Source organism: Sceloporus occidentalis, unplaced genomic scaffold (genome assembly GCF_023333645.1).
Source record: "Sceloporus occidentalis isolate IW3139 unplaced genomic scaffold, rSceOcc1.0.p SCAF_6, whole genome shotgun sequence".
NCBI classification, from domain to species: Eukaryota; Metazoa; Chordata; class Lepidosauria; order Squamata; family Phrynosomatidae; genus Sceloporus; species Sceloporus occidentalis.
Window position 1 is genome coordinate 50,009,031 of NW_028316986.1, and position 23,625 is coordinate 50,032,655.

General features: G+C 42.3%; 1 protein-coding gene across 1 annotated transcript; it reads left to right on the plus strand.

Annotated features, from left to right (window-relative positions):
* The first annotated feature begins 216 nt into the window (after positions 1 to 216).
* On the plus strand, positions 217 to 23,625 carry KCNK16 (potassium two pore domain channel subfamily K member 16). The gene is made up of 5 exons (XM_089529443.1): positions 217 to 429; positions 10,927 to 11,041; positions 11,620 to 11,786; positions 17,738 to 17,903; positions 23,402 to 23,625. The coding sequence occupies exons 1-5, from the start codon at positions 217 to 219 to the stop codon at positions 23,623 to 23,625; spliced, it is 885 nt and encodes a 294-aa protein (XP_089385569.1).

The following is a 23,625-nucleotide window of genomic DNA, read 5'->3' on the forward strand; positions in this document are numbered from 1 at the left end:
TACTTAGTTGTGAAAATATAAAGAGGTGGGGGTGACATCTGTTTGCATTAGTCTCCTGTTGTCCACTCTTGATGCTCATAAAACTGTTTAAACAGAACCTTAGTAGTGTGTGCTGAAAATACAACCCTGTGATTTTTCCTTGCTTCTCTGAACAGGAACATTAACTCAGTGAGCGCTCAGATCAACTAGGTTGGCTCTGCCTGCCCACCAACAGCCATGCCCCACTTTATGGTGTGCAACCGGCCACTCAACTGGACTCTGACCTTAGTGCTGGGGTATCTCTTTTACCTCCTCCTGGGAGCTGCAGTGTTTCATCTGCTGGAAAAGCAGGCAGAAACCAAAACTCGAGACCGGTTCCAAATTGAGAAGCTGAAGTTCCTGCAAAACTACACATGCTTGGATCGGCAAGCCCTGGAGCAGTTTGTACAGGTAAGAGTAATGGGAATCCAGGAACCCAGTGTAGTGGGCATCTGAATTATGCAATTTAAGATGAGGGATGGATATATTGGTTTGGGCCAGGGGTTGGTCTTTGTCCACTACTCACTTTCCAGCCCATTCTAGAGGGGGCCTGGGCCACAGACCTGAAATAGTGAAAGAAAACTAAGGGGAAATTCTCCTCTTCGTTTTCTCAAGGTCTGTTTAAGACCTAGGCATAGTTCTTAAAATAATTATTTCCTGCTAATTCTCCATTTTTTAATCCCATAAATATAAAGATTACTGTTCAGAAGATATTTTATTAAGGCAGAGGCCATTCTCCATACTCTGTTTTATTGACCAGCATGTACATGTTTGTGTTTTGTCTGCTTGGTGAATCCTGTAATTTCCCAGCATTCAACTTTCAGTATTTTCTTGGTGGGAAAATATGGTTCTTTCTGTCACCCACCTATCCCCAGGAAGAACATTTGTTGCTGTTGGGACATCTAAAAGGCATGGTCTGTCAATAGCCCTATTTAAGTGTTCAGAAAATGCAAAGACAGGCAAGAAGAGAGGAGGCACTGCAGACCATCCTCATGGCTTTCCATTGCCTTTTATATGTATAGGGTGACTATGAAGAAGAAAGCCCCTTTAACCTGGAAGGCTTTTCATGCAGTTGAGAGTTCCCATAGCTAATGAATGCTCTCCTCTTCAGAAAGTAACCCCCACATGAAGAGGTCAAGGTAAGGGAAGCATGCGCCCCTTCCTCAAGCATTTCTTATGCACATTTCTTGAATGCCTGAATAGGGCTTTTGTCACAATCTTGCAGCATTTGATGAATAAATACAATTTATTATATATTGCATTATTAGAGTCCAATAAATCATGTACTTTATCGCTAATTATCTAGAAACTGAGTATTCTCATACAGTGCAGACGCATCTAGAAGCAGCTGGTTTTATTTTCCTTTGTGAAGAATTGTAAGGCTATCTGCAAACATGTCTTGCTGTTTTGCAAATTTGTCATATTATTGTAAATTCAGAGAGAAAGAGACATGCTCATTATCCCACACGACAGTGCACTAGCATGTTTATTCCCAAGAAAAATAACATCAAGGATGACTAATGGAAGCTTGATTTTAAATAACATTTTTCTCTCCATTATCCATTCTGAATAGACAGGGTATTGTCATATAGTCTACTGGCAGCACAAGGTGTGAACAGAGGGGATGCCTATTTTCCACAGTGGTGAGATGAAACACTCCACCTTACCACTCAGACCATGTGCTGCCAAGTACTACTATCACTGAAAAGCAGGTTGCAGGAATATTAAGGAAAAGCAAAAATGTGATTGAGGCACATCTACACAATGGCCCCCAGACACCTCAGGAAGACTACTAGTAACTCATGGCACCAAAATGTTATAAAGTCAATGGCTATCCACAAAGCTTTTAGATAATGGCTACCTACAAAACTTTTAGTCCTACACACAAGTTCATTGGTGTAATAATGATGGCTGGAAACCCTTAAACTAATGAAAATGTAGACCTCTTCATGTAACATGGCAAATAAACTGAAAGCATGGAAGAAGGAGCATCCCAGACGAGAGCTCAGAAGTTGCTGAGGTTTGGTAAGGAAGGAATAATGAAGCTACATTTCAGAAGTAAAATAATTTATTAAGTTATTCTATGTTTTTGGGTGTAATGTGCAGCCTTTTCTGGTTCCCCTTTCAAGTTATTTTATGCAGCCCTTTAAAAAGCAATGTGAGTTAATTTTTTTCAAACTGCATGTCATTCTTTGATTAATCCTACCTAAACTCTTCCCCACAACAAAATAACAAATAATTCAATAAATTGTTTTCTTGGAACGGAAATGAGTTAATAACAATGAGTTATTTAAATATTGTGGTGAATAAGGGGAATGAGTTCCTTTTAAATAGAGACTTTTTAGCTCTATCTCAGTCACACCTATTAGTGCCACCAACAATCTGCATGCATTTAATGGTATTTGTAAACTGACTCCAGACACATACAAGCTTCACATATGTAGGCTCTCTAAAAATGACTATAACCTGCAAAAACAAAAACAAAACAAAACAAAAACAGAATAAAGATGATACAGAGAAGCCCAAATGCAAGACATTTACAGAACACCTATCAAAATGCACAGATTAAGGGCAGGGTCAATGGATACAATCCTGATCCCAAACGTACCTCAATCCTCAGTAAGTATCTGCTCTCTCAGGAGAAAAAAAGCTTGTGCCTTCCTGCTTTCAGTTTGGGTTACTAAAGCACTTTGACGCTATCTCTGACAACTACCTTGGAGAGCAACTAAAACAATGGAGAATTGTAAAAATTAACAAACTCAATTTATATCCCTACTTTTTGTCAAAAATGGTACTTGAGGCATACAACCAAAATGTAGGCTGAGATATAACCTAAACACAAATGTTTTTAAAAAACAGATTCAGCCAGACCAACATAGTTGTTGTTGTTGAGACCCTGAAACTCTGGAGGCCAGGGTTTGAATCCCCAATTCAGCCATGGAAACCCACTGAATCACCTTGGACAAGTCACACTCTCTCAGCCTCAGATGAAGAAAAAGGCACCCCCCCCCCTGAACAAATTGTGCCAAGAAACCCCCTGGCTTTAGGGTTGCCATAAGTCAGAAATGACTTGAAAGCAGACAACAACCCTTGAAATGATTTTAAAAGCTTTTCTGTTATTCATTTGAGAACTTATTTCAAACCAGAGGTTTTGCATTGCACACATTAATCAAACTGCAAAGTGTTAATATCTTTCCTGTGCACTACATTTTTAAAGGAAACCCTTTGTATACTTTTATCCAAAGCCAAATTATGTAGTTCAGCCTCTGGAACAGAGTATTTTCTGCTGCATAACCAAACATTCAGCAGAGTCAGATTAGTGCTAAAAAGTAGCACTAAAGAGAAACTCAGATTTATGGTATAGCTAGACAAAGCATGCTGTGTAGATCAGCAGGTTTTCTCTAGTACTGTGTGCACTGGGGAAAGGCACTAGGGGGCACCAACATTTCAGTTATGTCAAGAGCATTTAAATATCTCAAACTTGCCAATAAAAAGAAATCAACAGTCCTCAATAAAATCAACCAGTCATGGAGCTGGAAAGTATTTGGGGGTCATCTAGACCAACTGTGAAGGAAAAATGCAACATGGCTTCAATGTGCTAGCCCCAAAAATGCTTGCATCTCTGTTTCTTGTATATCCTGGTGCTAGGGAAGTTCTTTCAAAAGAGCAAGCTGACAATGTAAAGGTTATGTAGTCTATTTTGTTTTCTATAACTCCCAAAATGAGGAATGAGCTATGTAGCAAAGCTTGGAGAATTACTGTTTACCTTCCAGGACCCAGTCTACAATCAACTGACAACTGAAAGACAAAACTTCTATCAAATTCATTAGTTTCATGGAATTTCCCCCAGCACATGTGCTTTGTAGCAGTGGCCTGGCAGCAAACTCTATTAGGATGTAAGAGCACAAGGCTAAGGGCACCCATTCTTCTGGATTTTGGTCTGTCAAGGTGGGAGACAGATATGCATTTCTTTTAAATGAAGTTGGATCCTTGGTTGATCAGCATGGCCTGCTAATCTTTCCTGGTGTGGCTGCGAGAAGCCCAGACATACTAAGCCCCTGCTCAAACTCAAGACATTTATCCATAGAATCATAGATCTGGAAGGGGCCCCAGGGGCTATAAGGTCCAACTCCCTGCTCTCTGCAGGATCTTGAACTTAAAGCATCTTCAACAGGGAGCTGTCCAGACTCTTTGAATACCTCTCTAAGCAATTGGTTCCATTGCCAAACCACTCTCCATGTCAAGATGTTCCTTCTAATGTTGAATCAAAATCTACCCTCCTGTAACTTAAAACTGCTAGAACTTCACTCAGAAGCTGCAGATCTGACATCTCTATTAGATGGTCCACTAGACTTGGCTTAAATACTTCTAGGAAAGGAGTGTTGACCACCTCCCTAAGCAGTTTGTTGCCCTGACAAATAGATCTGTAGGAGGTTTCTCCAGTTTTTAAGCTATAATCTTCTACAGTGTCATTTCTGCCTATTGGTTCTAGTCTTGCCCTTTGTATCAGCTCTGCTCCATCTTCTGAATAACAGCCATTCAGATCACTATAAAGTTTCCCCTTATTGTTCCCTTTTCCACATTAAACACATACCTTATATGGTTTCAGATCCTTCACCAGTCCGGGCTTTTATAAATGTGCTTTTCTCAAAATATATCATGCAGAATTGGACATTCAGAGCCTGAATAATGCAGAATAATTACTACTTTCTGCGACCTGGACACTGTGTTTCTCTTGGTACAGCCCAAGATTGTACTGTATTGTGTTTCTTAACTAGTGCATCACAGTGTTTGCCCATATTCCTTGGTAATTTTTTCAATCTTGTAAAAACAAGATCTTTTTAAATCATAGTTCTCTCTTCTATGGTGTTGGCTATACCTCCAAAAACGTGTTACCTGCAAATCTGATCAGCTCCCTTTCATCCAGTCCATTTATAAAAAAAAATTGAACAGTATAGGGCCCATGTCACAGTCTTATGACACTCCACTCATGACATCCCTCCAAGAGGATGCAGAGCAATTAATTAGCATTCAGTGAGTACAGTAGTTCAACCAGCTATGTATCCACATAACTGTAGTATTGTCGCAACCACATTATGCTACTATGTAAATAAGAGTATTATAGAAAAATTTGAAAGCAGATTTCTTCAAATCAAGACATAAAATGTTTACAGGATTCCTATGATCTACAAAAAAAATAGTAACTCCAACCCCCCTCCCCCCAAAAAGAGGGGAATATAAGCCCATGTTTACTTCTAGTAATGAATGCTTTATTTTCAAGTGCATAATCGCTGTATCAGTTTGTCTGGTATTGAGGTCAGGCTGACTAGTCTGTAGCTTCCTTGATGCACATCGTTTCCTTTTCTGAATAGAGGAACATTTCCCCACTTCCCATCCTCCAGCACCTCACCTATTCCTCCAGAATTCTCAAAGATTTCAGAAAGTATTTCTGTGCGTTTTTCAGGCTATGTGTCCATGTTCTGGAAGAGCTTATTTCTGATGTTTCACCTGTATCTGTGGTTTGCATCTGTAGACTGGATCAGCCAGAAAATTTTGCAGTAGCAAAACATGTTATAAACCATCCTGGGAGCTTATCACACACACTTTTGTCTCGGTTCTGGGCATGGGCAGGGAACATGCATGGCTGAGTGAAAATAGAGTTTATCACATACTAAACTGTCAGCAAGGTGTCCCCATGCCATGGCGACCCTAACCCATCACCAAGCTTAGCGAGGTGAGTGAATTTTGCTTTCTGGCTGAGCAAAATTCACACACCTCAGCCCAGTTCAGGGACGAGTTAGGGTTGGTTATGCCATGGGGTTGCCTTGCTGACAATTTAGCATGCAACAAACTCTTTTTTCACTCAGCCACATGCATCCCCTACCCGTGCCCAGAACCAAGACAAAAGTGTGTGCAATAAGCTCCATGGACATAAAACACTGTTTGAAAACACTGAAATTCTGGACCATGCCATTAACTATCAAGTCAGAATGTACATGGAGGCCATTGAAATCCATGAACACATGGACAACTTCAACAGGAAAGAAGAAACCCTGAAAGTAAACAAAGTTTGGCTACCAGTTCTGAAAAACACCAAAATCAAGACTCAGCACATGCAAATGAACATCACCCACGGTCAGGAGGTTTCCCAGCAGACAATGGATCACTAATTAAATAGACACAAAGCCTTCTCGCATATTCCTCCCACCCTGAGGCCTGGCCATTCACCAACAGGGCTAACACAGATTAAAATGTAAATCATTCTCCCCCCGCCCCGCCAAACCAAGGGTCACACAGTATATATACCCCACACACCTCCATGCCACCATTCTCTGAAGTTGCCAGCTAAAGATGCAAGTGAAACATCAGGAATAAACTCTTCCAGAACATGGCTACATAGCCCAAAACCCCCACAAAAAACAATGGATGCCAGCCACGAAAGCCTTCGACTTCACATTACAGAAAGTGTTCAGCACCTAGCAATGCAGTTCATCTAGCCCTTGAAGCCTAAACTCATTTGAAGTAGTTAGATCCTTTATACATTGTAAAAATACAATTTTAACTGCCATGGTTCCAGACTCCAGAATCCTTGGATTTGTCGTTTTCTAAGGTACTAGTCCTCTTTGGCAGAGAAGGCTAAAGACATTATAAAACTATTCCATAGGATGGAGCCACAGCACCTGAAGTGGCGTCAAACTGGAATATCTCTACAGTGTAGAGAAGAGTTTTGTTTTTCAAGGGAAAGGCAAAAAAAAATCAAAAGGAAAATAGCAAGTATACTCATTTGTTAAGCAGGAGGGGAGAGGGTGGGAGGGAGAGAGACAGAGAGAGCAAACAGTCAAACCAGACAAAGAAAGTGAGAACACAACTCCAACGACAGCAGGACAGGCGGTTGAGTCTGGTGACTGTGCAGCCTAACCAGAAAGGGAAAGACAAAAATAAATAAAAAGAAAAATACAAACCACAAATGCAACCCAAAAGCCAAAAAACCACCCATTTTGCTTCTTAATGCAGTCCATTATGGAATTCCCCTGTTTTGCCTACCATAAATATCTCATTCTAGTTGTTCACTTGCAGGAAACAGACTGCTTTGTTACAGGCCCTGACTGGCCCCTGGAATGGACTAATGCCAGGTGATAGGGATCTCCATCACCATCCTTGGCTTCACGCTATTGAGCTCCTTAGCTTGAGATAACATACATCCCCTTCCAAAACTCTTATCCAGTATCCTTGACTTGAAATGGATGACCATCTCCAGCATGTCTGTTGAGTTGACCCACTTACAATTTTTAAACTATTTAATCAAATGTTTCCATGAGTGAGTACTTTTTCTTGGCCCTTGAGCCATGCCAAATTTGGCTCAGACAGAACACAGCACTGGAATGCTTGATTACAAATTTGAGAGATATTTTTTTAAAAAACAGTCAACTGCGTCAGTCTATTAGACTAGATTCAAAGAAAAGAAAGGCATAAACCATGTTTAGCAATCAGCTAAACAGCAGTTGTCCAGTTCAGTTGAAACACGTCCATTTTGTTTCCTTAAAAACACAAATTAACGTTTATCTGTGTATGAGTCCAAAGAGACAAGTTGGCATCAAGCTCTGTAATAAGCTATAGAACCACCATTTTGAAATCTTTCTCTGGCTCAAGAAGTGCTGCTGATTACCCTGTTCAGTCTTCATCAAGATCTCATTCTTTTTTACCAACTAAATTACTGGGTTGAATCAAAATGACCATCCATTTCTGAAAGAAGTTGTGTAAATGCAAGGGCCTTCAACCAGTGGAGGATCTTTCAAGGGTGGCGGCAATTTCAACAGTTCTCTCTTTCCTCTATCACTCCCTGCATTACAACCCACCCTGTTCTGGAGATCCCCCCCAATCCTTTGGAGCAGATTAGAGCAATGTACATGGGAAAAGGCTGGCCACTGCTCCCTTCTCCTTCTGTGTCATGTCTTTTTAGATTGTAAGCCCGAGGGCAGGGAACCGTCTAATTAAAAAGATTGTATGTACAGCGCTATGTAAATTTACAGCGCTTCATAAATAAAGGTTAATAATAATAATTACCCCTTTCCATTTACAGAACATTTGGCTAGATCAAAAACTCTTCTATGATTGAAAAACCACCACTAGATTCAACCCACTGTGTTCAGACATTGGAAATGCAAGCAGGAGTGTGGGGGAAAAATCTTGCAATTTATGAGATTTTTGTTGGGACAGACTATATCCAAAAGAATCCTATTCTGGATTCTCAAAGCACCCATACAGACAGGCCAAAATAAAGCTGCTTCAGGTCACTTTGGAGGTATGCTGTTTAAATGATGCAAGCATTGTAAGAGGCCAAAAGCCACACCAAAACCATGTTCCAGTCCTTGCTGCTGTGCCTACAAATAATTTCTAATTTAGGGTGACCTTAAGACCAACCTATCATGAAGTTTGCTTGGCAAGATTGGTTCAGAAATGGGTTGCCACTGCCTTCCTCTGAGACTAAAAGAGTGTGACCTGCCCAAGGTCACCGAGTGGGTTTCCATAGCCAAATGGAGCCCTGGTGGCGCAGTGGTTAAATGCCTGTACTGCAGCCATTCTGTCATGCCCAGCCTGAAGGATGGCTTGGAGGACTCAGAGGATGAGCTAGAGCCCCTGGGACTTGAACTTGTAATGGAGGAGCCAGAGCCCCTGGGGCTTGAACCTGTAATGGAGGAGCCAGAGGCTGGCCCTAGTTCGGCTGGAGCAGAGTCTATGGCCCCTCCAGAGGTTCAGCAGCCAAGTTTGCCTGGTGCCGAGGCTGTGGACATGGAGGAGGATCTGGGCAGTGTGCCTACCTTCAATGAGCGTCGAGCAGAAAGAGAGGGCCTTCGAAGATCTCGGAGGCTTTATCAGAAGCGTCTTCGTAATCAGACACAGCTGAAGGCCGGCTCCTTGCCTTCTTAAGCACCTGGAGCATGTGTGGTTCTTTGCCAGTGGATATCTGACTCTTTTAGAGGAAAGACTCTGTCTCTGGCTCCTTTGGCTTCTTGTCTTGACTACCTGGAAACCTTGACCTTGGACTGCTTCATCGACCTGCCTATCTGTTACCCTGAACCTCGGACCATCTGACAATTCTCTTGGTAATCCCTTTTGCTAGAACTACTGTGAATCTCCAGGACTGTGTAGCTTACACTGACTTTGCTGTGCTGGGAGGGGGTTTGTTTGTTTGAGAACTAGCTGCCTTATCAGCCCTTTGGCTGCTTTCCCGGACACATTCACTCAAGACCACAAGGTTGCGAGTTCAAGACCAGCAAAAGGGCCCAAGCTCGACTCAGGCCTGCATCCTTCTGAGGTCGCTAAAATGAGTACCCAGACTGTTGGGGGCAAATTAGCTTACTTGCTGTTCACCGCTATGATCTTTGGAATAGCGGTATATAAATAAAACAAATTATTATTATTATTATTATTATTATTATTATTATTATTAAACAGGGAATTGAGTCCTGTCTCCCAGAATCCTAATCCAACACTCACACCACCAGACCACTTTAGTTTAGGATTTACACCGATAAATTCAGGCTATCGGGTATTTAGAACATAATGAAATATAAGTGATTGTCAGGATTGTTTTCTCAGCTCTCACTAAATCCATTTTGGCACTGAGTATGCATCTTCTTCTATTGGCCTATATAATCTAGGCATACACAGTCTAGATAGCACCATCATCCCTTGCCCCAGCAACTGGTGAAAGCTGTTCATGTTCCAAGTGACACTGCTATAGCTTTTAAAGGGGAGAAGAGCAGCCAGGCACATCTTCATCATGCTTTGGCCCAGCAGCTGATGAAAAGCCCTTCCAACTAGCATTGGTCTGGCCCCTGTGTCAGAACATCCAGAATACCCTGTGCTGTATTTTGTGTTCCTCATACTTTCATATCTGGAGATAGCATGTTTTTGAGAGATCCATGACCTTTCAGGAACACTAGGTCAGCTTCTCAAAAGAAACAGGGTAGGAGCCATAGCTTTCCTCACCTGGAAAGTCCAAAGCCTGGTAGCTGCCACTGAGAAAATCTTCTCTTGTATCCCCATCAAACATGCTTCTGAAAATGACAGAACAAAGAGAAGGGCCACCTCACAAGATCTTAAAAGCTGAGCAGGCTCATAATGGAGAACACAGTTTTTCAAATAGCCCAGCCACAAGATTTATAGGGCTTTCAAGGACACAGCCAGCATTTTGAATTTTGCCTAGAAGCAGACCAGTAGGATTCAAGCTATCATAATAAGGGAGTTGCATATTCTGGGTAACTGCTCAACATATGGCCACAACATTCTTGACCAAGTGAAGTTTCAGAACACTCGCAAGGCACTGCCATTGCTTCTTTAGTTGAGTCTATCCACTTCTGGTACAGTTCTCTTCTTTTCCTACTGCCTCCCACTTTACCAACCGTTACTGGGTGATTTTTCCCCCCAAATGAGTCATATTGTGTCATTTATTGGTCATTTTAACAGTCCATGGTTATGTAGAATTCTTCTTCAGCACCACATTTCAGTGTGTTCTCCTCCCGTCTGCTTTCTTCACTGTATGGCTTTCACATCCACACACAGAAATCAGAACATGTTATGCTAATCCAAACAGGATGCAACTAAGGCAAACAGAATGTAGCTAATGCATAATCATAGAAATCTAACCTATAACATGTTACAGTAGCCCAAATGGGATGTAGCTAGTCATATGCCATCATGACCAGATCTGACAAGTTCAAGAATTGGTGCAGTTAGGGCAAACTACACAAACATACTCCTGACCACCATGGAAGCTCACCATCCAAGTTCAGGGTCAAATCCAGGAATTCACCTAAACCTGTGAATGTGTGCATTCAAGAAGACTGTAATCCCATCCAACACAGGTTGAATCCTTCTTTCTCTTCAACGATGTTTCTACTTCAGGTCATTATGGAGGCCTGGGAGAAAGGTGTCAACCCTGAAGGAAATTCTACCAATCCCAGCAATTGGGATTTCAGCAATAGCTTCTTCTTTGCGGGAACTGTTGTCACCACCATAGGTAAGGTGAACTGTTTCTTTTCTTTTCTTTTTTCTGGGAAATGTTCCTTTTTGGGCTTCCACAATATTTCCAGTAAAAAGATGAATCATGCATGACTGATGGTACAAAGTACTCATGGCAAATCAACGTCAGAACAGTCTGGGATGTTGAAAGGTGCATTTAAAAAGCCATATATTCAACCAACACCCATTTGTACATGTACCTTTTCCATGATTAATTATCTAGACAGGCAGAATGGGGGAAAACATAATTTTTGCATGTCTAACTTTTGGGTTGTTTTTTTTACACATTCACAGTAGTTTCAAATTGCCTGCCATATAAAGATAAAGCATGAATCTGCCAAAGTAACATATTTTTAGTATCCTTCATTTCAACAAGTAACAAATCAAACTGTGAAGGAATTGTGGCCCTCATCAATAGCATGTGTTACAAAACAAGGGTAGTCTCCCACTATAGAAGAATATGATGTATTATAAAATATAGATTGGCTATCAGACACATGTGGGCATAAATCTTATATGGTTATTTAGAGAGGTATAGCAAATGATATGATTCTTTTCTTTCTATCTTCCTTACAGGTTATGGGAACCTGGCCCCCAGCACAGTGCCTGGGCAGGTGTTCTGTGTATTTTATGCATTGTTTGGTGTGCCTCTTAATCTGGCATTTCTCAACCAGCTGGGGAAAGGGCTCAGTGCTCATCTAATCAATCTGGAGAGATGGTTCCACAAGCCAGGTCGAGCTCGGGTATAGTTTCTCATTTATTATTTTATGTTTCCATTTTCTTTCCAATATGATTTTCATCTATCATCTTTACTCAGATAGGAATGTCACCGACTCATTCCAAATTTATATGTTTTTTTGTGTCCCCTCCTGAGTCCTGGCATATGATGGTCTTTGACCAGTTTTGGACCTCAGAAGGGCAGTAACAACCTATGAAGAGTTATGAAGCTCCAGGAGACCAACTATAATAATCAGACAGCGCAAATTAATCAATCACTCAAGAATAAATAAATACATAAATCTCAAAGACCGGGGTACTGAGCAGGGCCCAAAGGGAAAATGAAACTGACCAAACAATTGTCTGGGAGGGGTTGATGATTCAGGCGATTCCTGCATATATGTGTTTGACATAAGGCTGATTCATGGGGAAAGGTGAGGAGTGAAAGGGACGAATACAGCTGGAATACATAGAGATGCAGATTTCTGATGTCTCCAAGTACTTGACCATTTTCTTTTTCAAAGGCATTTCTATGAAAGATGGAGGGAAGAATGTAGATTCATCACACCCATTTCACACATTCACTGAATAGAGGATATGGGTAGTGGATGCTGGAAAAGGACTAGTCTGTGTAGTTTAGAAATTATTTTACAAAACCTGCTGAAGTACAGGACAGGGTACTTACACCACCCACGCAGGGTTTTTTTTCATTTGGTGCTTGGGCTGCAATACCACACCTACTTACCTGGGAGTAAACACTGCTGAGAAAGCCATCATAGTGTAATGGTTTGAGTATTGAACTAGGACACTGGGGACAAGAGTTTGAATCCCCACTTCACCATGGAAGCCCACTGGGTGATATTGGACAAGTCACATTCTCTCAGCCTCTGAGGCAAAAAAAAAAAAGAGTCAAACCCCGTCTGAACAAATTATGCCAAAAAACAAAACAAAACCCTGTGATAGATTTGCCTTAGGGTCACCAGAATCTGTAAATGACTTGAAGGCACATAACAATAACAACAATCACCACTGAACTCAATGGGATGTATTTCTGAATAACATTATATGTTACAGGTGGACAACTGTATGAGGGCCAGGGGCCAATTCTTCCCTTCCCCAGAACCACCCTCCACAGTCCACACCTCCTTAGCAAACCAAAATACCTCTGTTTCCATTGACAGGTCACTTTCTCTTGCTATTTTGAGAAGAACTGCAGAGGAAAACAGAAGTATTTGAGGAGTAGTATTGGTTTGTGTGATGCTTGTGAGGATGGAGTGGAAGCATTTCTGTGAGTTTCCATGCATCTCAGGGGGCATTCTGCAAAAATAGCCCAAAATCATGCCAATTGTTTTAAAAATTGGGGTTAAGGGGCTTTAAAGTACTGGTGAGGGGTTTCAAGGGCGCATGTGATTCACAGGCCACATTTTGCCTACCTCTGCTATAGGTGTACAGGGTTAATTTCTCAGTGAGCATCGTGTTTTGAAATGGCAGAACAAAGTTGTAAGACTTAAATGTCACAGAGCACTATTCCTAAAAATTCTACAGATGATTCATGGCACTTAGAATCATAGAATCATAGAATCGTAGAGTTGGAAGAGACCGCAAGGGCCATCCAGTCCAACCCCCTGCCATGCAGGAAATCACAATCAAAGCATCCCTGACAGATGGCCATCCAGCCTCTGCTTAAAGACCTCCAAGGAAGGAGACTCTATCACCCTCCGAGGGAGTGCATTCTACTGTCGAACAGCCCTTACTGTCAGGAAGTTCCTCCTAATGTTCAGGTGGAATCTCTTTTCCTGTAGCTTGCATCCATTGTTCCGGGTCCTGTTCTCTGGAGCAGCAGAAAACAAGCTTGCTCCCTCTTCAACATGACATCCTTTCAAATATTTAAACAGGGCTATCATATCACCTCTTAACCTTCTTTTCTCCAGGCTAAACATCCGCAGCTCCCTAAGGCGTTCCTCATAGGGCATGGTTTCCAGACCCTTCACCATTTTTGTCGCCCTCCTTTGGACACGCTCCAGTTTCTCAATGTCCTTTCTGAATTGTGGCGCCCAGGACTGGACACAATATTCCAGGTGGGGCCTGACCAAAGCAGAATACAGTGGCACTATTACTTCTCTTGATCTAGACACTATACTTTTACTGATGCAGCCTAAAATTGCATTGGCCTTTTTAGCTGCCGCATCACACTGTTCACTCATGTTCAACTTGTGATCTACTTGGACTCCTAGATCCCTTTCACACGTAGTTTCATTCAGCCAGGTGTCACCCATCCTATATCTGTGCATTTTATTTTTCCGCCCTAAGTGCAATACCTTACATTTCTCTGTGTTGAATTTCATTTTGTTAGCTTTGGTCCAGCTTTCTAGTCTATTCAGGTCATTTTGGATCTTGATCCTGTCCTCTGGGGTATTAGCTATTCCTCCTAATTTGGTGTCATCTGCAAATTTGATAAGTATGCTCCCAATTCTGTCATCCAGGTCATTGATAAAGATGTTGAATAGCACTGGGCCCAGGACAGAGCCCTGTGGGACCCCACTGGTCACTTCTCTCCAGGATGAAAAGGAGCCATTGTTGAGCACCCTTTGGGTTCGGCCGGTCAACCAGTTACAAATCCATGTAACAGTGACCCTGTCTAGGCCACATTTTACAAGCTTCTTTGCAAGAATGTCATGGGAAACCTTGTCAAAGGCCTTACTGAAATCAAGATATACTATATCCACAGCATTCCCTTCATCTACCAAGCTTGTCATTTTATCAAAGAAAGAGATTAGATTTGTCTGGCATGACTTGTTTCTCTGAAACCCATGTTGAGTTTTTGTGATTATGGAATTGCCATCTAGATGTTCACAGACTCTTTGTTTAATTATCTGCTCCAGAATCTTTCCTGGTATTGATGTCAGACTAACTGGACGATAGTTGTTGGGATCCTCTTTTTTCCCCTTTTTGAAGATTGGGACAACGTTTGACCTCCGCCAGTCTGCTGGGATCTCTCCTGTTCTCCAGGAGTTTTCAAATATGATTGCCAATGGCTCCGATATTACTTTTGCCAGTTCTTTTAATACCCTTGGATGGAGTTCATCTGGTCCCGGAGACTTAAATTCATTTAGATTAACAAGGTGTTCCTCTACTATCTCTTTACTTATTCTGTGCTGAAATTCCCCTATTCTGTCCTCTGCTCCATTATCCTCAGGTTGAGCACCCTTTTCCTTTTCTGAGAAGACTGAGGCAAAGAAGGTGTTGAGTAATTCTGCCTTTTCTCTGTCCCCTGTTAACATTTTGCCATCCTCTCAACGCAGTGGCCCTACCATTTCCTTCTTCTTACTTTTGTTGCGGACATATCCAAAAAAGCCCTTTTTGTTGTCTTTAACCTCTCTAGCAAGTCTGAGTTCATTCTGCGCTTTAGCTTTTCTGACTTTACCCCTACACATGCCTGCTATTTCTTTGAATTCCTTTTTCGTGATTTCCCCCTTTTTCCATTTCTTATACATGTTCCGTTTCAAACTTAGCTCAGCTGAAAGTTCCTTAGTCATCCATCCTGGTTTCTTGAGACACCTTCTTTGTACAATGTGTTTTCTAGGTTTAAGGATGTGCTTTGGAGGAAACAGCACAATGGGTGTTTCCCACCAACAGGTTTTTTATCTTTTCTTTTGATTTAGTAAGAGGAAAAGTTCCTACCAGCCAAAGTTTATGGGAATTGCAGACCTTGAACTTGTAGGAGTTGCCTCTCAGAAAGTGCAGTAAGATGCAAAAGATGACATGAGTCCATCACCTTTAACAGCTGCATAGAAGAAAGAATTTCAACAAATAAAACATGCATGACAACTTGCTCTTCTCCATGACATTAAATTTACAGGTCTTTTGATCCTGGCTGCCCTAGCCCATTATCAAAGAACTGCACACAAATGTTACTGATATTGATTGTATGAGCAATCCTGTTGAATATTTTTCTAATTAATCTTTGAACTCCGATAAGATTTTTTTTTATGGCAGGCTTGGGCCCCCAGGGGATGCGGTGGCTTAGTGGTTAAGATGCCAATTCTGTTGATCGGAAGATCAGAAGGTTGGCAGTTCAAGGCCCGAGTGCTGCATGATGGGTGAGCTCCTGTCACTAGTCCCAGCTTCTGCCAACCTAGCAGTTCGAAAGCATGCAAATGATAGATTCCCACTGAAGTAGAAAGGTAACACCATTTGGTGCAGTCATGCTGGCCACATGACCACCACAGCAGTCCTCAGACAACCCTGGCTCTTTGGCTTAGAAGATGAGCACCGCCCCCTACAGTCGGTTATGACTAGATATTCATGTCCTTTACCTTTTTTAAAACCTTTACTGGGCCTCCATCCTCTGCTCCAAATTAACAACTGTGTATGTTGCCAAGAGCCTTACCAAGCTTGTTACTTCATTTTTCTCTATCAGTTCTTGAATTCCACTCCCCATTTTGGCAATCTCTGGACAAACCTTCTTGGTTCTTTTTCTCTTAATCATTCTGTTATATGATGTTGGCATTTGTTTCATTATCTCACTTTAACCTCAGGTATGTGATCCAGGCTGTTCATGATGGAAAAGAATCTGTGGAAGAGTACATATAATCATGCCATTAAGACTGCAACACCAAGAAAGAGCAAGTGAAAATCTAACCATCAGGATATGGCTAGAATAACATTTTCTATGCTAATGTGCTTAATGATGCTCTAGTCTAGATACAACTGAAACATCTAAGGGGCTATACAGACCTCCCGAAAGGGGCAGTCTGCAGCTGTCCCTTTACAACTTCATGCCGCAGCCCCAATCCAGCCTCTGGAGAGCACAAAAAGGAGCTGCAAAAAGCGGCTCCTTTATGCGCCCTCCAAGGGGCACCATAGCCGCAGTGGAGTGGCTTTATAATGCCCCTTCAGTGCTGCATCATGTGGATGCAGCACTGGAGGGTGTCATGATGGCACGCACCGTGTGGACCGGCACATGCCAAAATGGCGCCCTGGAGGCAAGGTTAGGGTGTCCAGCGTCCAGACGCTGTGCCCTAACTTTGCCCACGGGCCAGCACAAAGTTCTGGTCTGTATAGGGCCTAAGTTCAGAGGAAGAGACCCTCTTTTCATTCCTCATTTTGGTTCTGTAAGGGTCATTTTGCTGGCTATGTAACAGCTTATAAAATGGTGTATCACAGTCGCCAATAATTTACATGGAACTCTGATATACAGAGGTTGTTTTTGTAAGTCGGTGCTTGCAATCCACAAATGAAAGAGACATATCTCAAGATGCTATAAAGTGATACTATGTTGTTAAAAAGTCTGGTGTACTGTGGCAGGTTACAGACTGCCGAAATGCGGCGGTCTGCTGCCGCCGCCGGTTCCTGCATCCAGGAACCGCAGCAGCCAAACGGCGCAGTTCTCGGACGCAGCAAAGAAGGAGCGCAAAAATCGCGCTCCTTCTTGCGGCCCAGAACAGACGCCGCGAGGCGCTAGTCACGCACTCGCGGCATCGCTTCCGCCACGAGGCGCTAGTCGCACACTCGCGGCATCACTTCCGCCACGCAACGTGCGGACGCAGAGCGTCCGTTACTTCAAAATGGCGGCGGCCGTGTGGAACGGCCGCTGCCATTTGTTACAGACTCAGTCCATGCTAGGGTTAGGGGCATCTGGAAGAGACGCCCCTTTCTAACCCTAGCACGGACTGAGTCCGTCCTAGGGTGCCCGTTTGTAACGGGCCTCAGAATGATAAATCTTTTGAGTCTTTCTTCAGTATTTATGGGCCAAAACTCATCAGGCTTCTTAACAATCAAACATCATTTTAGAGTATCTTGAGATGTGTCTCCTTCATTCATAGGTTCTAGTTTTTACTTTTCCAGCCTGCACTTTGAAGGTAGACGTAAGGTAGCAAGGATTTGGATGCACTCTGAATCTCATGAGACAGATCAAGTTATCCTAAGCAGAAACACAGTGCTAATGAGCTACCATTTCCCTCCTTTTGTTCCTCAGGTGATTCAGATTCTGACAATGGGACTGTTTCTGATGGCTGGCACTTTGCTTTTTCTGATTTTCCCCCCAATGATCTTCAGTTATGTGGAAGGCTGGAGTTACGGAGAAGGCTTCTACTTTACTTTCATCACCCTCAGCACCATTGGATTTGGAGACTATGTAGTAGGTAATGGAAAGATTAGTGTTACTAATTTCAGACTTTGAGAGCATCCCTACTTCCAAAAAATCTTAATTAGGACTTATGGACATTATCTTAGTGAAATCAGTAGATGTAACATCCCCGCTGAGTCTACTACACAGAACTGCACACATTTTTTTCCAGGTTGGCTGAACGACACTTCAGAAGTTGTTTGATTGCAATTCCCAGCAGCTCCAACATAGCCAATGGTAAGGAATGCTGGGAGCTGCAACAAGATCTGGAGGGCTGCAATTTGCCATCACTTTTATATTCATTCAGTCACTCATTAAGTCACTGTTAACAGCTAAGTAAGGGGCCATCAGATTTTACTTAAACTACATATAGTTCAACCATCCTCAACATGCATTTAATAATAGCCCAAAGGTATGACTGATAGCTATTGTAGCAACATCTGAAACTCCTTATCACTGGTGACAGTAACAAATCCACACTAGGCAGCATAGTGCTAGCAGGACTTCCCTACCTGTTTCCTGATTGGATGAAAGAATTTGCCCTATTTATGCATTATCCTGAATCTCCAAACTTAACTGAGAAAAACTGTCTTGTTAGATTGAGATCTTGTTGCCTTGTGGTGGTCAAAAATCCATATAGCTCAACATTCCATTTCCAGTATTGACCAGAAGGAAGCTTCTAGGAAGTTTTCATGCTGAGCACAGTGCTGATAATAACCTTATATGAGACACACAGGCAGGTGGTGTGATCCAGGGGTGTAGCTACAAAGAGGCAAAATGAAAGTATTGTCCCCCAAGGTATACATTTCCTTCCATGAAATTCTCATTCAGTCCCAAAATTTCTAGCATTGAAGAGAGTGAGACACTGAAAATTGTTCACACCAAGACTCCGTATACAGTGGGCCCTTGTTATCTGCTAGCGTTTGGTTCCAGGAACCTCTGTGAATAACAAAATCTGTGGATGCTCAAGTCTCATTAAATACAATGGCATAGCAAAATGGTGTCTCTTATATAAAATGGGAAAATCAAGGTTTGATACTTGGAATTTATACTTTTTTTGAATATTTTCAAGCTGTGGATGCTTGAATCCGTGTATAAAAATCAGTGGATAAGGAGGACCAACTGTATTTGCAGTGTTTGCACTCCCATGCTATCTTTGCCTGCTACTTTTCTTGGAATGGGTAGACTGTATTTCTCAATGGTCAAATGGCGTTTTGAATTCCTACTATGCTAGAAATATGGGAACTTAAGGAACGTTTTGTAAGAAGGGCTGAATTCTTACTTAATGGGCCAATGCTCTCATTTGCCTTCCTCCCTCCATGCCACACCACTGTGACAAACAGTGGTTGGGAAGAACCATATGAGTATTTTAGGCTGCATCTGTGGTGCAAAACTAATGCATTTTGACACCACGTTAACTATCATACATAGCTCAATGCTATGGAATTCTGGGGTTTGTAGTTTTAGGAGATATTTAGCCTTCCTTGTCAGAGAGTTCTGGTGCCACAACAAATTACAAATCCCAGAATTCCACAGAATTGAGACATGGCCATTAAAGCACTGTCAAATTGCATTAGTTTTGCACTGCAGATGTACCCCTGGTATGGCCAGACCCCACAAGCCATGCAAAAAATATGCTACTGATCCTTTCACATCTGTCCATGACAAGGAAAGAGTGGTTGGTTGGTTCCCCATGCCCATCCCATGAGGAAATGTGCAAAATCCTGTGCAGCAACCATAATAATAATAATAATAATAATAATAATAATAATAATAATTTATCCTGTCCCTCTGCGCAACGCAACCGGGGCGGCTTACAACATTAAAATATACATTACAAACATAATCCCCAATCCCACCCACCCCTTAAAATACAATTAAACTATTTGCAGTTTAAAAACATACTTAAAATCATAATAGCAACAACAAATAGACAGTGACTATAGCAAAATCAGGGGTCAACAGTTAAGTTTTCTTTTTAGTGGCTGGGTATCTATTCAGAAAAGGCCTGCCAGAAGAGATCTGTCTTAACAGCTTTTTTGAAGCTGTTTAAGGTGGTAATATGAGCCAAGACTGCTCAATGCACTATTTTATTTCATTCAATTTGCCACTTTTCTCCCAAATTGACACCCTCGTGGCTCAGTCTAATCATGGGGTATCTAAGCATGACAGGGGGAAACTGCCGATTAGGTCTTTTTAAAAAATATATTTTTATAGACTTGCTCAAACGAAAACACAAAATTATGTCTTTTAAAAAACAAAAGTAATGTGATCTTCCCTTTTGTTCCTCCCTGGAAACAAACAAAAACAACTGTTTCTTGTTCCTCTTTTTATCTGCTTTGGAGGAAAAGGAATGCATTCTGCATTCAGAAGGGACTATTCATGATAAAAAAAAGTTTCATCTCACTGCAGTAGATCTTCCCCATCCACTTTCACATCAAACATCCACGCTGCAACTCCTATTCCAACTCCAATAAGGAACTGCAGTAAGTTACACTTTACAGACAAAAGTTCCATGTACAAGTAAGTTTGTTTGGGGCATATATTTCAGTCCTCCTCCTCTTCCTTTTAAAAGCACTGCTTCATGCATTCCTAGTTCACATTAATCCTGAGCTAGCAACATGTGAAAATGTCTCACAGAGCTGCCCCCAATGCTCTTTTTCTGCATTCAGCTCAAGGACCAGTTTGAAATTACATGCACTCCACATACTGCTTTCTTGTCAACCACTGCAGAAAGGACCAAATCTCAGTGGCAACATGCAGGCTTTGCATATAAAAGATCTCAGCTAGATGGTATAGTGAACAGGTGATGAAGAAGCCTGTGGAGAGCTGCTGCAATGAGATAAAACAACGCTGGCCTAAATCAGAGCTTAGAAATTTTACTTTTTGGACCACAACTTCCTAGAATCACTCAGCCAGTGGCTTTATTTGCTGAGGGATTCTGGGATTTATTTTCCCCAAAGGTAACTCTGCAAGTACTTCATTAAACAAATAAATGCTCTTAACAGTTTTGTATTGTTTTTAATCAAGGCTTAGGGATAATGAACTGCTTCCTAGGCATGGGAGCAGTTCCATGTGGATCCCCTCTATGATAGCAGTGATAACACGAAGGCCAGGATGCTGTTAGTGACATGGTTTAGGGTAATTTTAGGCGCTTTACAGATGGGCCCTATGGGGCACCGTCATGACGTGCGAGGGGCGGTGCTTTCAGATACCCCTCGCACGTGACGAGGGTGTCAAAATGGTGGTGCCCTGTACACATGGGTGCTGCCATTTTGACATGACGGACGCCTAGTGTCCGCACATCCTGGCATCATTGTGACGCTGTGAGTGCGCCATTGGTGCACTGCAGCATCACAATCGCGCCGCAAAAAGAACCCACTTTTTGTAGGTTCTTTTTGCTGCGCAAGTGAGCCGCACGGTTTATCCGCTGCGGCTCCTTCGCGCAGCAAACCAGGGTGCCAGGAGACAGTCCTTTTTGGGTGGTCTGTATCCTGCCTAAGTTTCTTAATGCTTCAGCCTTTGATAAGGAATATCAAGGTCAAGCCTGTTAGGGTCTAGCTTTAAATCAGCAGCGTAGCAGAAATGTGCTCTTGTCTAACTATGCTTCCGTATGAACTGAGACTGACTCCAAAAACCCAAGTAACTTGTAATTCAAACAAAAAGATTACTAATGGCTTTAATCTATATTTACATAAAAGCTATATCCTAATGTAGCTAATGAACAGTTTAGGTAAAAAGAAATATTTATCTCACCATCTTTCCAAAGAAAGTTGAGAGAGGAGGAAGATGGAAAACATGCAGTTCAGTTGAAAATCTTCGCAAGAGAATGTCTGTTAGTCCCAAAGGGGGAGTGACCTAAATCACATGGTTAGTTTGAAAGGGGGGGGGGGTTGTATGCAGGCAATACCTATCTATCTAAGGAGAGGGAAAGAGAATACAAAAATCTTCTAACACATGGTTGGTTGTGTTATCCATACAGAGTGTTTTTATCGACACTGTGCACAGTGCAAAGGCCTTATCCAGCTGACAAGGATGGAACTAGAGGTCTGCATGTGGAACATGTACCAGCCTGCATCAAGCAGGGTATACAGGATGTGGATGGGACTCTACTCATTCTATAATGAAGCCTGAAGCCCAATGTGAAGGTCACAGTGCAGTACATGTACTGATGCACAGCACATTGCATTTTGCAATTGCACAAGGAGGGTGTCAGAGTGATCCAGATACATTATGCTACAGTGTTATCCAGTACAGAGACAGTGTAATGCAAGCAGGATACAACTCCAGTGATGGTTATTTAGGCTATGTTGTAATGATATAGGACAATGATGGTGAACCTTTTAGGGACCAAGAACCCCAACACAAATGTGTTCAGGGGGAGGGGACTTCCAGGGGGCAGGACTTAGCTGTCTCTAGGAAGGCAGCTGAAGGCCCAGGAGCGCATGTAGCAAGGAGGAACAAGTACATGCACCTGTCCCCCCCCCCCCCCATCTCCTGGGCCTTTAGCTGTCTCCATAGAGGCAGCTAAAGGCATGGGAGGGCAGGGGAAGAACAGGCACACATGTTTCTCCTCTTCTCCCACCCTCCGTCTCTCCATGTGCCCTCCAAAATGGCTTCACGTGCCAGAGAGGGTATGCCTGCCATAGGTTCATCACTACGGATATAGGATCTCACCTAAGGATAGCAAGTCCAGGCTGGGAAAGTTGACAGAGATTATAGCCCCAAGAATACATACAGTCTTCACTGCACATATTTGTGCATGCATACACACAGGAGGCTTCATGGAACTCCTTATATCCAATTCCCTCCCATACACTCACCAGTTGCTTAATTCTCTCCCCTGACCGCAGTTCACTAGCAATTTAATGATTATGGCAAGAAACAGTAGTCTGTATCAGGACTGCAGGAGTAGGAGGCGCTCTCCATTCCCTCACTAAAAGTGAACTTTATTTAAAAACCACTATTTCCCTGTTGCAAATAGTGACTGGTGTTTGTGTATGCCTGTGCATGTGTATATGGGAGGCTTCAAGATAGCACCCTTGCAGGCCCAAGGGCCAAAAGACATGCAGTCCTGTGCCAACCAAGTGAAAACAGGATAGGCATGTGCAAGCAGGCCATACACACTTTGGAAAAGGAAGAACCCTCCTCTGCTGAGCTTCACTATCCTACACACAAGCAGGAAAAGAAGCCTAGGGGCTTCAGATAAAAAAAATAGTTTGGAGAATGTTCCACTGCTTCTAATTTATAAATACACTAACAGATTCACATACATGGTAGGAAAGGCCCTGTGGTCCCTTTAACAAAACTAAATCTATTATAGCATGAACTATCAAGATTGTAGCCCATTTAATCAGAAATAAGGTAGAATATCAGTTCTCATTTTCTGTGGTTTGCAGATGGGAAATCAGTGATATATGTATGTATTATGTTGGTCCTATGATATTTTCCTTCAGATCAGAGGGAATCAAAAACTAACTCATGTATCTTGCTGGGATTTTTATTTTCTCCTAGGCACTGATCCAAACAAACACTATATCTCAGTGTATAGAAGCCTGGCAGCAATATGGATTATTTTTGGCTTAGCCTGGCTTGCTCTGATCTTCAATCTGGGAGCTAATGTGATGGAAAAATTCCTACAGCTCAACTGGCAAAAACATGACACTGGTGCTGGACAGACAGCTGTTGCCAAAACAGATGATAATCCTGATCCCCACAGGATCCATATCCCCAGCTGA

Bases quoted from the DNA above. Each gene is read 5' to 3' on its own strand.
- KCNK16 (XM_089529443.1), top strand. From the start codon at position 217: ATGCCCCACTTTATGGTGTGCAACCGGCCACTCAACTGGACTCTGACC. The intron at 430-10,926 runs GTAAGAGTAATG...TTTCTACTTCAG, and splicing joins CCCTGGAGCAGTTTGTACAG to GTCATTATGGAGGCCTGGGA. The intron at 11,787-17,737 runs GTATAGTTTCTC...TTTGTTCCTCAG, and splicing joins ACAAGCCAGGTCGAGCTCGG to GTGATTCAGATTCTGACAAT.